At 38.6% G+C, this 14547-nt stretch overlaps 1 protein-coding gene and 1 long non-coding RNA gene across 2 annotated transcripts; both read left to right on the top strand.

Moving 5' to 3' along the window:
- The first annotated feature begins 2262 nt into the window (after positions 1–2262).
- On the top strand, positions 2263–7185 carry LOC133517279 (venom protease-like). The gene is made up of 4 exons (XM_061850513.1): positions 2263–3041; positions 3362–3509; positions 4257–4435; positions 4953–7185. Exons 1-4 carry the CDS (start codon positions 2894–2896, stop codon positions 5336–5338), a joined length of 861 nt encoding a protein of 286 aa, XP_061706497.1. The 5' UTR covers positions 2263–2893; the 3' UTR covers positions 5339–7185.
- Positions 7186–10460: 3275 nt separating this feature from the next.
- LOC133517280 (uncharacterized) lies at positions 10461–12931 on the top strand. The gene is made up of 2 exons (XR_009799350.1): positions 10461–11429; positions 12128–12931. It is a non-coding gene; the product is annotated as an uncharacterized LOC133517280 (long non-coding RNA).
- The last annotated feature ends 1616 nt before the right edge of the window (positions 12932–14547 follow it).

The following is a 14547-nucleotide window of genomic DNA, read 5'->3' on the forward strand; positions in this document are numbered from 1 at the left end:
TAAATTCTGTTCACATTCATGTTTATATTTGTTAGAAAGAGACAACACATCATGACTATAAGATGGTTGATAAATTATATGAACAAGGGGTTTGTTTTATATGTGTATTAATAAAATGACGTGCATTAAAACCCGATGAAGCAACAAAAAACAAGTGACTCTTGTGTCGATACTTGTCCCTGAAAAAATATACGAATAAATCGTGTCATTCACAAAGACGCGTGCCTTAACTCGTAATATCATGTTATTAATGGTTAGATTTGACAAATTTGCCCGTCATCGTGGATGACATGAACTATAATTTATCAATGTTGTGCATCATAATTTTTAATACCTTAGTCATTCACCGTAAAGGTTGACGAACCTGTGTATTTTGCCGTCAATAGTTTCCTCTTTTTCCGTACGGAATCACATATTACGAGTAGGTCTAGAACATCAAAATCATGGAACATTTAAGAGAAAATTTGGAGTGTTTTTGATATTTCACCGACACTTGTCAAATTTCTATCGCTTTACGCTTTAAAAGTTAGTCCTTTATGTGTTCTATGTATTTAAAGAAAGCTACTGCAATTGGTTTCAAAATTATTAACCAATTAAAACTGTGTTTTTGCTCCAGTCATGGGATGTATGGCGCCATTCGTTTTCAAACAAAATTGGTAAAATGTTGCCAGCGATTTAGAACTGATGATAAATACGTGTTTTACAGGATTTGTCTATACCATCCCATTAGAGATACAGGTGCCTGTTCCATTATAGGGGTGTTTACTATAGTTATCTTAAGTACTAAACACTCTAAGAGCCTCACACTAGCGTCTTCCGAGCGTCGGCGTCTAGTCAACTCTATGGCTGCTGCTAGTGCTGCTCGACGCAACGTTGGCCCAACTGCGCAACGACGCCATTTTCTGTAGCGCTGACTAGATACACAAGTGTGGCCCTAAGAACCCAGCATGACACGTTAGCACATGTATGTTAATGTCCTGGTATTAGAAACTTTGTTCAGATATTTGTGAACACCTTTGCCGCTCCGATATATATAGTGTATAGTGAATGCTTGAGATTCTGTGAGGCGATGGATGCTAGGTGCTCAACTGTCCCAATTTAATTTGTTAATGTGCCATTATTGTTTTATAATTGTTAATACTTATAATTATTAGTTAGTTTAAGTTTCGTGACGTATTGGTTCAACTGTAATGTCATGTAAACATTTTTATCAATAAAAAAATATATATGTAACCTAAAATGCTTTCAGGCTTAAGGTGTAGCAAATCGTCCGCGAGTGCGGACTTAGATTTGCTGTAGATTACGCGCTTTAAACGAGCTTTGCATGAGTTGGACTAATTAGGCGCGCATGTGCATCAAATATGCTGCATACTCGTAAATCAATGGAGCAAAATATAGGATCTTAGTAGTTTGATAGAACTATTAGAACATACACGTTCAGACTTGGTTCGTCGTAAGCAACGAGAATTTGAAATAGAGGTGAATTATCAAAGAAAACTTTGTATTTACAGTAAATTTACTGCCATCTTTCGACATATGATTAAAACTTTTAGAACGCCGTTTGACTTTGATCCTTATTCTTTCACTGATATGTGTTAAATTTGTTAAATATCAAAAAGTGGCGCCATCTTACCGGGCATCGGCTAAAGGTTGTGGCGCTATCGCTCGAAACGATGCCGCCAATTAACCTTTGACCTTTGGTCTATTAGATGGCGCCACATTTAACCCTTTACCAGGTATAGTTCGATTTATCGACCACATGCTCGCCATTAGAATTTCAACTTTAGCATTCCGATTTAAGGTTCAAATTAGAATCAGATTGTCTTCAAATGAATCATCAAAGCTGGATTAATTGGAATATATTTGGATTTCTTGGGAAAACCTTGTAGTTTGGTGAGGCCTGGAAAAGGGTTAAAACTAGTACCAGACATATACTTGTATGTATCTTACTTTAATGTCCATGCCGAGTTTTATTTCAGCAAGTCCTTTTAAAATGAGAATACTTTTATTTGAAAAATAAATAATGTAAATAAAAAATAAAAATACATTTTAGAATAACATAATAATATTTAGCTTCCGTTTAACAAATGTTAGATCAATGATCTTTGGTTATACACCCCTACCTATAATTTCACATACAATACAAGTACTTAGATTTAAGAGTTAGTGCCTACATGCTACAAACACAAATTACATTAAATTCCATTCAATCATATTATTCATATTTATCATAGCTAATACAAATATTCATTTTTGCATGACGCAGTGCACTAGCGCAGCAGCCCCAACAGCATCCTGAAGGCGTTATTCTAATATGTACTGGACTCTTAGGGTATTGATGTTTTTTCGAGTGTAGTTGGTCCATAGGCTGCCAACTGCGTTGGCGTAACTGATATCATTAACAAACTTTCCATCTATAGAACAGCCGACGCCGGCGCTGCTGAGCTCCTCGAGAAGGTTGTTTATATATAGGTTGAAAAGGCGAGGAAAGGACAGTCCCGCTTCACCCCACATTCCAGCCCATACTTCCCAGATTGACGTCCAGCCCACCTAACAAATAATATATTTTAAGGGAGTTGGGGTTGGTAAATATACTTACTTTACTCTTTGTTATACACATAAACTCGTCAGCAGAGTAGCATCAACGTTTACTAATACATGAAACATTTACCGCCATTGTATTTACCCATGTGATCACGTGCATTTACCATTAAAAATACAGGAAAACCAGATACAATTCAAATTCAATACCCAATAATCACTAACGAATTTCCTTATAATCACAACCTTTAAATATCCAAGTAAACCAGACATACAAACAGTTTATTCCTGAGCTTCATAAAGAGAAGTTATATTGACGGCTGGACTAAGACAAGAGGAAAGCATTTTCATCATGTTAACTTTTAAGTTGATATTTTCGTTAGTAGTTCTGGGGTTGGTAGATGAGGGTGTAAGCAGGTCTGCTGGCGCGGGTCAACTGAGAGGTTCTGATCAGGATGTGTCTGGTGGTACCCACGACGCTCCCCACACATATATCACGAGTAAGCTGTTTCAAAGATTATTAATATTTATTAGCTTGCGTGTTTAAATGACGCATTTAATGTTTAAAAGTAGATTTTATAAGATATAGAAAAAATATTTTATGGATTTTCTGTACAAGTTCCATGCTAATATTAAACTTCCTATTCCATAAACAAAGATATTTACTTAATTTTTAATTGAGAGTATAAGGAGTACCCTCAAGAAATACTATAAATGTTTATACTTAGTTTTTTTTTTATACACATGTATTCGAAGTGTTTAACTTGGGTGAAAGGCACCATTTCAGTCCGGACCATTTCCAACAACCTACTGTTTTCAGGAGGCCAGCCCACCGGCATCGGTCTATACCCGTGGGTGGTGCACCTCAACGTAGCCGGCACAGCATGTGGAGGGTCGCTCATCAGCTACCGACACGTTCTCACCGCAGCACACTGCGTGGTTCTCCAGCACGCGTATAGATACGAGGAGTAAGTCATTTTAATTGTATACCAGTTATTCTACAAGTACTTTTTCGACTTAAATGAGAGAGAAGCCCGTTCTAATACACTTATTTCATAAATCATAGCCATATTTATTTACCAGTAAAATTATCACAAAACATATCTTCAATCGGTCTTTGTAATGATTCTTTACACCGCTTCGAGAACTTGATGCCACTGTCTTATCAGCCTGACTCTCCCAACTGTAGGGTTGAATACAGATCTGGGGGCCTACCGCGAAAACCAAAATTCGGAAATTGCGGAGATCTTTCTCTTTTACTCTCATGAAGACGTAATTAGAGTGACAGAGAAAAATGCCCGCAATTTACGAATTTAGATTTTCGTGGTTATAATCCTGGTCCCTTGCAGCACTTCTTGAATCTAACTAAGCTTAGGGCGTCCAATCAGCCTCTAATATCAGGACTCCGCACTGCCATACCTCCTCCTGCGAATTCTCGTCATAATTGTGAATGCTGTGGTAGAAGATACCGTTCTGATATCGGAGACGTTACGATCAACCTCCCCGCCATATTCAACTTGATCCTACCCGATGCTACAACAATCATCTGCAATAGATAATGTGCCCAATGATGATGATGAGCTCCCTACTAACTAGCTAACTACACAGCTGGATTATGTCGCTAAATTCAGATATTTTTTAAGTAAGGTAGCTAGCTTTAACAATTTTATGTTAATGTTTTAGTTCCCTAGCGAAAAATTTATTTATTTCAACAGCGTGAACGTGTTCCTAGCTGAATACGACACTCGCACACCGACAGACTGCGACGGCGCCCTGTGCGTCCACACCGTAGTGATGCAGCCTGAGAAAATCGTCTACCATAACCAATACCAACCACAAGTATTCCATAACGACATCGCCATGTTGACGCTCAGAGGAGACGCTCCTAACACGGGTATACTTTCTTTTAAAACGTAAATGCTTGTACCTATTTAGTGCCAGGTTTAGTGTGGATTCGTTTTGCACATTTTTCGCTCTTTGATTTTGCTTAGATGCCTGAATTTTGTCGTTTTTTTAAACCGCGACAAGGAGAATGGAAACTATCATCGCCTCCTCATTTTCTTCGCACTAAGTTTGAAGCGGGCGGGTTATTAAATCTCTGTTCATCTCAGCAGAAAGTGTTTGGTGACCTGATAGATCTTATAAAGAGGTTTAATTTAATAATTTAGATAATAATGTTGTTGCTAATGGGTCAAAATGTTTTCGTTGTCATGTATGTATTTATGTCTTTTTAGTTATAGATTATGATTTACACCAGAAAACTTAAACTTAAATTTCATTTTATACAAAAAGTCCCACTCCGTCACATTTTTTGGGGATAAAAACATGATAACAAAAACAAGTTGAACCAAATGTTATACCGTGGTAAAACTTGTTTAGATATTCCTATACATTTCCCTGTTTTATTACAGACTACATCCGTCCTATTCTTCTACCGACTTTCAACATCAACGAACCTAAATACGAAGGCACCCCTCTCATCATAACCGGCTGGGGTCAAACCGAACACAGCCAATCATCTCCCATCAAACTCCACGCACAAGTCCAATTAGTATCCCCTAATACTTGTAGTAGACACGCGCAGGTGACACCTGGAGTTCTTTGTGCATCAAGCAAGAATGGGCAAGATATGTGCTTTGGCGACTCTGGTGGACCAATCATGTTAGTGCAGGAGGGAAAATATTATCTTACAGGCATAGTCAGTCACAGGAATTCACCGTGTGGTTCATCTGTGCCTTCTATGTATACCAATGTGTATTCTTATTTGGATTGGATACAATATAATATGAGGAATTGAAGGATGATGTACCTGTACTCCGCATTCCATAAATAACGAGAATAAATAATAAAATACTTTTACCTAAATTGTTAACTGAAAATACCCTTAAGAAGTAAGTACTATGTAAGAATATACTTAGACATGTTTATTTAAATGAGATTTAAATACAGATGTAAGTATTTTACTTTCCTAATATTCGAAATGACGCTTCATTTCGAATATTAGGAAAGTAAAATACTTTTTTATAATGGATGGCTCATTTTCTATCCATTTAACTAAATTTTGTTATAATATTTAACATGTGTCAAGTACCCAATTCGCCACACGACTGAGCGCAGCGGTGTAACTAAATGCGATTTTGACACCCATGTATTGACCCCATTCGTAGTGCTCGTAAGGCCGGTCTTTACGAAGTAATATACAGGTCTATGATTTTAGATGAGAAAAAGCTCCACTCAGTGACATTATTTCGACTTCGAGACAAAAAACAATCCAACGAAAATAATTTTGACCCCTTTACCATCTTTCATTTTGTAATTTCTGTTTGTTAAAAAGAGACAAAATTTAACAGAGGTTTGCAAGTGGATTTATACATATAAAACCGGCCAAAAGCATGTCGGGCCATGCTCAATGTAGAGTTTAGTAGTTACCATCCTCTCAAAATAGGCCAAATGGGGGCTATTAGTAAGTATCATGTACATTACAAGCGTACTTTGAGCGCTTTGTGCGTCTTTTTACTAAGAGAAGATTTTTTGCAATAACTCAAAAACGACTGCACCGATCGTGTTCGCTATAGTTTTCATTGAAAGTACTTATTCATGTTGTATTTCACGATTTTTTCTTTCATTTTTTTGGACCCATGTTTCAAAACTTAGAGGGGGGGGGGGACACATATTTGATTTCTTCCATAAATATTAACTGTATCAAAAAATGGTTTTTGAAGACCCTGATTCGTTTTCAAAGACCTACCTATCCCACGATACCCAAAACTATGAACTATTAAATTGGGTCTAAGCAAAAAAATAAAAATATTTATCCATGCCAAATTACAGCTTTCTAACACTAACGATCACGGATCAAAGCCTCGGGCGGACGGACAGATGGACATGGCGAAACTATAAGGTTTTCTAGATGAATACGAAACCCTAATAAATAAGCCCCATTATTTACTAAGTATGTAATGCAATGACGTAAATATGAAATGCAATAATAACCTTGTACGCAATCAGAACTGGGCAAACAATGGTTTCCGATTTCCTTCCTTTGCAAATGCATCAAGAAATTTTATATGAATTATATGCATGTAAAATTCCGTAAACAATGTTCACTGCCTACTTTAATAATTATAGGTATGGAATTGTTATAATTATACGGTTATAAATCTAATTAAGTTTTTTTTTACTTCCAGCAGCAGCAGCTGCAGAAGTGCATGGTCATTTTGATTTATTTATTTATTTTAAAATTTGAATCAGGTTACAAGGCACATATTACATCGATATTGAATAGATTTCCATATGAATTAGTAAGCTCATTAGAAGGTCGAACATGTGGGCAAGTTAGATCTATGTTAAAGAAACATATGCTTAAAATGCGAAAATAATGCAAATTTATATAAAGATGAAGTGTGCTGTATAATTAATTCTACACGCCTAGACTCCTTAACTCAAAAAATCTTTTTAATTTAGGATTAGTAGTTAAGCTAGAAAAATGCATGTTTTTTTGGTATGAAATAAACAGTTTTTTTTTTTAACAAATAACATAAAATAAAAACTATTTTGGAGGTGAACGGCGTGGCTCCGTGGAATCGTCCGCTTTTGTGTCGGATAGAAATATTAAAATGTAAATGCTTGATTTGTTAAAGAAAATATGACATTCACTATATGTATGCTTTTAACATCTGAGGAGTTTCCTCGATTCCTCATAGATTCTACCATCAGATCTCGATCTTGACAAAAATAAATAGATGAAAAATAAAAGTATTTTTTTTTAATAAAAGTTTTTATTCAAATGCTCTAAAACGAATAAAATAAAATTTTCCTTTAAAATTTTAATCATCAACTTATAACAAGCTTATATGAACATATAAATTGTGTATAATGAGGTTATGAGTTGATGATTAAAATTTTAAAGGAAAAATTTATTTTCTCCTTTTTAGAGCATTTAAATAAAAGCTTTTATTAAAAAAAATACTTTTATTTTATTTTTTACTTTTTAGTTATTTTGAGTTACTCTCAACAATCCCTTTCATTTGATACCCATATTGTAGAAGTGCATTAAAAATAACTATTCCGCCATCTTGGATGTTCCGCCATATTGGATTTAGAATAACGTCACATATTTTTTCGAGTTACTGTCAACAATCCCTTTCATTTGATACCCATATTGTAGAAGTGCATTAAAAATAACTATTCCGCCATCTTGAATGGTCCGCCATGTTGGATTTAGAATGACGTCACATAATTTATCATGCATTGTCATCCAAACTAAACGTGTATGAAAAATTTCAGCTCAATCGGCTGAAGATATCTGCTTCAAAATTGAGTTGCAAGATTCCACCCGAACAAACATACATACATACATACATACATACATACATACATACATACATTGCAAGTTAAATAAATGCTTTAAAAAAAAAGTGTCTTGAAAACCTAATTTGCCTAACAAACATAATGAAGAAGACAAATCGCCAAGCGGAAACTAAGCGTCGTTGATGAGTTCCATTGTGATCAGCATCAGCAGTTCTACTTCATCAAATGTCACTTTTTTAATGTAAATGTTTGATTTGTTGATCAAAATACATAAATCACTATATGTATGCCGTTCATATTTGAAGAGTTCCCTCGATTCCTCATGGATCCCATCATCAGAACTGAGTTTTGACAAAAACGGAACCAATATATACCTATATATGAATTCAATCGAAAAAATAATTTTCAAAATCGGGTCAGAAATGACAGAGTTATGAAGTACCTAACAAACATTAAAAAAAAAACATACAACCGAATTGAGAACCTCCTCCTTTTGAAATCTTGAAGTCGGTTAAAAAGACGAACGGTTGGTAAGGGATAAGCATTCGCTAGCGAAAACGCCGCGGTAAACTCATGGCAAGGGTACCTACATGACCTAAGTAGGTATAATGTTGCAGAAGGATTCTAAGTAGGTATAGTCTGAATTGAGTCGGGAACGGTGGCGACATTGGTTTCACAGGCAATATGACACGGTCCAGGCGTTATCAACGTATTGGTTCTAATTATTACAATCGCTACTTGAAAACCATATGTTAACAGCATCAATCATGGGACATTTAAGAGAAAATTTGGAGTATATTTGATATTTCACCGACACCTGTAAAATTTCTACCACATTAAAGGTTGAATGTCCTATTCGACCTTTATGTTTTCTATGTATTTAATGAAAGCTACTGCAGTTGGTTTCAATATAATTGACAAATGAAAACTATAGGTTTTTGCACGATTAATATTCAAACTATGAAAAATTAAACTTAAGCAGCTCTTTGGCTCTTATGGTAAAATGTTACCAGAATTTAAAAACTGATGGTAAATACTTGTTTAACAGGATTTGTCTATACCATCCCATTACTGGTTCCAGTCCCATCATAGGGGCGTTTACGTGTCATTTCATTGTACATTTTTCCCGTAGCAAACAATAATTGCCACTATATTTCTCAAGGAGCGAATGTTAATCGGTAATATATTTCTTGCCGCGCGTCGAATGATGGTCGACGATGGATGGTGACGACAGTTTCTTCAAGTCTCTTTTGGTTCGGCTTTATTAAAAGAATAATTGCAGAAATATTGTAATATATTTTTATTACTTAAATGTTACTATTCTAAATAAATTAATGTATGTTTTATTGAATGCATGTTAGTTATAACATAATATTTTGAAAAGATGTGTCCCGCCGAGTTTCTTGCCGGTTCCATATTGGGATACCCTCCTACAGTTTAGGAGGAATTTCAATCTTCTCGTGTCAGAGGTGTAGGGTTAGAGCCGGTGTTGCTTTATTTGAAGTTCATAAGCTCTTTTTGATACGCCTACTTGGAAAATAAACTATCTTTATCTTTAAGTAAACATCTCTTACTCCTGCTCCTCCTCCTCCTCCTCCTCTATAATAAAGAAGTAGTACCCATGACTGTCCCAAACTATAGGGTGAAATTTTAACCACCAGCCTTACTCTGCGGAGTAGTGAGCAGTGACTATAGGTGATACTGAACAATTTTTACTATGACTAATGCCGAAATCACGAAAAAAAATTGGCTGCCCCATTATGGGACATATTATGTGTCTATAATAGAAATCAGTGGCATCACATCAGCCGGATTATATGAAACAGCCAAATGTTTTTCGCTATTTCGACATTGGTCCTATAATAAAAATTGTTCAGTATGAACTAAGTCACTACGCAAAGTATGGCTGGTGGTTACCATTTCACCCTAAATGGCATAGAGTAGAGTGAAACTAAACGGCAAAAAAACGATTATAAGTGTGTACTTCCTTCCCTTCAAATGCAAATAATCGAAGGAAACGCATCTGTCGACGACTATGTAGGTAAACCCAGCCGGAAAATTGCATGGTTAATTTATGAATGAATTAATTCAATGCGTCCGTGCAAGTCTGCAGCTTGTAGATACTATATATTTTTCATTTTATATCATTACAAGCTCTTGCCGGGATTCGAACCCAGAACCTGGGCATACTCACATTACCCGCAGTAGTCATTATGCAAGTAGCTGTGTACGTGCGTGAACACCTTGCGTTCTATAAAACCAACGCAATGGTACACGAGTACAATACGCGAAACGCTAACAAGCTCGTGGGTATTAGCCGTAAACTTGTGAAGTCATCCAAGCTAACACACGTGATGGGCCCCACGGTGTACAACAGGTTGCCAACTTGCCAAGTATTGTCACTGAGGCCACAAGTCTGCATAGCTTTAAACGGCGTCTAAAACACTGGCTTATTGAGCGCCCGTTTTATAATTATAATGAATTTTTAATGTATAAGGGCAGTTAGTCCTAATTATATATTAATTATTCTGATTTTTTATTACTTCTATTTTACAATTATTAGATATAATCATAATTTCAATGAATTTGTGACTTGACTATTTGTTTTTTTTAATGTATTAATTGAAAATTTTAATGTTATTTTTTGTAATTTTACCGTGATGTAAAGCTTAATTTTACTGTATAGTAATTTGATGTTAATTATTAATGTTGACCTGTAAATTGGATTTATAAAATAAATTACTATGACTATGACTATGACAATGCAATATTATGATGATATGGATCTGATCTGATGATGGACACAGGTGGGAGCCATAGGAACAATGTGATAAAACCACGCAACCTTGTGTTTGGATTTGATAGAATTGTCTCCATGAGTATTAGCTACCTGTTAAAAGAAAAGTACCTACAATCAAACGATAAAAGCTTGTATCCAATTTTTTTTTGATAAATACTTATATGATATTCACAAGGAAGACGCACGCGCGTTGCCGACCCTAAAAACTTACAAGGATTTCCCCTTTGGAGCACTTACTTACTACCATTCACTTATTTTAACCCATGTATAGGTAAAAAACGTAACTAAGTCACCTGTTGTATGTAGTTGTGGCGTGTTCGAATAGACGATACATGTTTAAAAGACACACGCAAACATGTCACAACTACATACAACAGGTGACTTAGGTACTTAAGTTTTTTACCTATATATTTACTTCATTTTCATTACTGCATATAATAAAACAAAATGGTAAAAACTAATCTAAATTAAAATATATCTAAATAAGGCCCCCGCGGCATTGTGCCAAAGATGCTGGCAGCATTCCCTCGCTTAATGGCAATACTTATGCGCTGCGAGAGAAAGCTGCCAGCTCTCTGGTCACCGGTAGAGTCTATGAGCCTTTTACTCATTTCCTTAAATAGTATCATGGCGCTTGGACCCCACGGCCCTAGTGTCTCGACTCCAAACGCCACAAAGTGGTATTGGGGGCCGAGACTTCGATATTTGGAAACCTTTTTGGTTTCAGCCGCCTCGGCAGCTGCCCCAGCCTTGGCCGAAGTTCTTGGTAGATGGGACGGTGCCAGTGTATCGCGGCTGTTTCGGCTGGTACCTGTGTGAGAGGTTGGGAAGGGAGCCGACGACAGCGTGCCATCATTGCGATGGAGGAGCCGTGGACACGGCGCAACACACGCGCGAAGAGTGCCCTGCGTGGGCGGAGCCTCGCGCTATCCTGTCCTCGGCCATAGGAGGAGACCTCTCGCTGCCGGCGCTAATAAGCCGCATGCTCAGCAGTGAGGAAGCGTGGGCGGCAGTGGCCTCCTTTAGCGTCACCGTCCTGTCGCAAAAGGAGGCTGCAGAGAGAATGCGCGAGGACGATGCGAATTCGCTCCCTCAGCGCCGTAAGAGGCCAGGTCGGCGTCTAAGGGCATACGCAGCCCGAATGATACCGCCTTAACGGGAACCTGCGGGTGATGGGCCGGGAGTTCCATCACTCGCCTAAAGAGGTTCCGAGCTGGAAGGCCCTCAAGTGTTCCGAGGCGTCTTCAGCGGAGTAGGCTGCAGCAGCAGCCACAAAAGTCGAGCCCGTAATGGCAACGCCGACGGGGTATCGGAAGTCTACAATCGCGTTCCCGAAACCCCGTCCACAAAGCGCGCGGTGGAACACCCCAGGGGGTTTAGTCCGTGGGAGTCGGACATACCCACTCGGCTTCTCCCGTGCCAGTGGGATCCATAACGGATTCCCCCTGGGTCAAAAAAAAAAAAAAAAAAAAAAAGGTGCCAGTGTATCGACGCATGTGGCGTCCCAGACTAGCACTCGACCCATCTTACATGGGACCAGGGTCATACCGTCCGGTCTCTTGCCATCGTCCCTCGAAACGCCGTTTGGTTCAAGGATTGCCGGCGCGTTGACGGTAGCAAGAGATCAGCGGATGATATCGTTTAGGGCAGCGTGCCTGGAGAGGCGACCGGCACTTAATTGACAACAAAGGCCGTGGTGTCCAAGCACGTGGACGGTTGCGCCGCAGGGACATCTGTGGGGTGCGCAGACCTTTACTCCTAATCTAAGGCTTGCGGCTAAACGGAGGGTATCCGGCTCTAGATATGTACCGGTGGGGGGGAGGGGTAGGCATGCAGCCACTGGCCGGATTCTAGTTCTGCAGCTGCGAGGAGCCGCGCGCGTGTAGGACCAACTGAGCTGGAAAGTAGTTTATCAAAGTTAATTTTGCACAAAGTGTCGTCCCAGCAACGTTGAATGTTTAATTTTGAAGGTAAATTTTGACCCGGACAAGCCGTCAGCCAGGCGTTTCTGGCCTCCGTCAAGCACGCCGTCTCGTAGTTTAAAGTGCAGGCCTTTAATATTTTTCCTACGAGGGAGGACGTGCCATGGACGGAAGATAGAAACGCTGGTAAAGCAACACTAGAAATTTTGCGCGTACCCAGCCCGCCGAATCTGATGGGCAGGGACGCCTGGTTCCAAGAATGCTCGCTAAGTTGTATATTTAGAATGGATTCTAGGGAAGATCTAATAAGGTTGTCAATCGGTGTTAAGGAGTTTTGGTGTTTCCAAAATGGACAGCAGCGGAGCAAATAAGTAAATTTTGGTACAAAAAGGCTGAATTTTAAAATAGTCAGAGCGGAATGAGAATTGATGTCGAGCAAGCGATCGGCGCAGTTTTTGAATTTAGTAATCGCGTTTGTAATGATGCTGGTAATGGCTTCTTCGAAAATTGGTGACCCTAGGAGGTTTAGTGAGTCCTTGTTTACTACTTTTATATTAGGGGTGATGGCTTGAAATTTTGATACGATGTCGGGATTACAACGGTTTAAAAATAATTCGCACTTCTCGAAATTTAATTCCAGGCCAATTAGCATAAATTTGCTTTTTATTTCCGAAAGGTCTGCTAGTACAGTGTTAACATCGCCTCCTAGGGTACCATCATCTAAATACCAAACGTTAAATTTTGAATTTAGGTTTTGAACAATTGGATTGATAGCTAAACTGAAGATGGCTGGTCCGAGAGGGTCGCCCTGCTGACAGCCAACTTCGGAGGAAAGTTCGTGGTTTTTGTATAGTAATTTTGATGGATTAGCTTAGCAATTTAATAAATAATTATAAAGTTCTGGAGCGTGGTTGTTGACTTCTGTAAGCAGGGCGTCCCTATTAAGCGAGTTGAAGGCATTTTTGACATCAATTTTCAGGAGTACCTCACACTGGTCATTGATCAGGCAGGTGCGGAGGACATGGACAGCGGCTTCGCACCCACCTTTAGTACCGAAACCTAGTTGTACCGGTTCGAATTGTTTTTGCAATTTTGAAAGTATGTGTCGGACGGAAATTTTGGAAGTTAAACGCCGAAATGTTGAACCAACAGCAATGGGCCTGATCCCCCCATCTTTTTTGTGAGGGCTATAAGATTTGCGCCATAAATAATGGGAATAAAGAGGGGGTTGACTTTTCCAGAAAGCATGAGGTTAATAAGTTTGGTAAGTGCGATAATGAGGCGTTTGCCTGTATCGCCGACGCAGTGTGAGGTCAAATCTTTTAGGTGTTGCGGAGATAATCCGTCGAGACCCGCTGCAGAACCTGTTTTGAATGAAAGAATTGCATTTATAGTGTCTTTATCCTGAACTTGAAGGCACACGTTGGGTTCTGTAGGCGGATCTAGGAAGTATGGTGTTGCTGGGGCGGACGGGTGTTTGTCACGTAGAGCCAAAAGGGTTTCAGTCGAGTCCACAGACAGAACGTCGGTTGAAAAAAGCAACCGTGCGGCTCCTTTCAGGTCACCATCGCTCACTTTTCCCTCTACAGTCTTTTTCAGAATGTAGCAAGACCGGTGAGAAGGATGGTTATTTTGATGATAAATTGGAGTCTGGAGATTAAGGGGGTGAGCACAGTTGTTTTTTATTTTTTGAGTAAGTGTTAGTCGCTTATTGTCTGAAGTAGCATGAAGAGTCGAAAATGAGAATGTAAGTAGGTTTCCACGAATCTAGGCTATTGCTTTCCACGCAGGTATTGATGACATCGGTTAGCCGGATTGCTACGGCGATTCTTGCACCTCGCGGAATTCTTTTAATTATAGGAATGTTGTTTTTAAGGTGGCTGAGGTGGAGATGGAAGTTGTAGTTTCATTACTTGGTTATTACTTAGTTGGTTATTAAATAAGTAAAAAAATAAAACCTCCTAGACAAATTAT

This window comes from Cydia pomonella, chromosome 4 (assembly GCF_033807575.1).
Source record: "Cydia pomonella isolate Wapato2018A chromosome 4, ilCydPomo1, whole genome shotgun sequence".
Classification (NCBI taxonomy): Eukaryota; Metazoa; Arthropoda; class Insecta; order Lepidoptera; family Tortricidae; genus Cydia; species Cydia pomonella.

Coding starts and splice junctions, on each gene's coding strand:
- LOC133517279 (XM_061850513.1), top strand. CDS start 2,894: ATGTTAACTTTTAAGTTGATATTTTCGTTAGTAGTTCTGGGGTTGGTA. Junction 3,042..3,361: donor TCCCCACACATATATCACGA/GTAAGCTGTTTC, acceptor TACTGTTTTCAG/GAGGCCAGCCCACCGGCATC. Junction 3,510..4,256: donor CACGCGTATAGATACGAGGA/GTAAGTCATTTT, acceptor TTATTTCAACAG/CGTGAACGTGTTCCTAGCTG.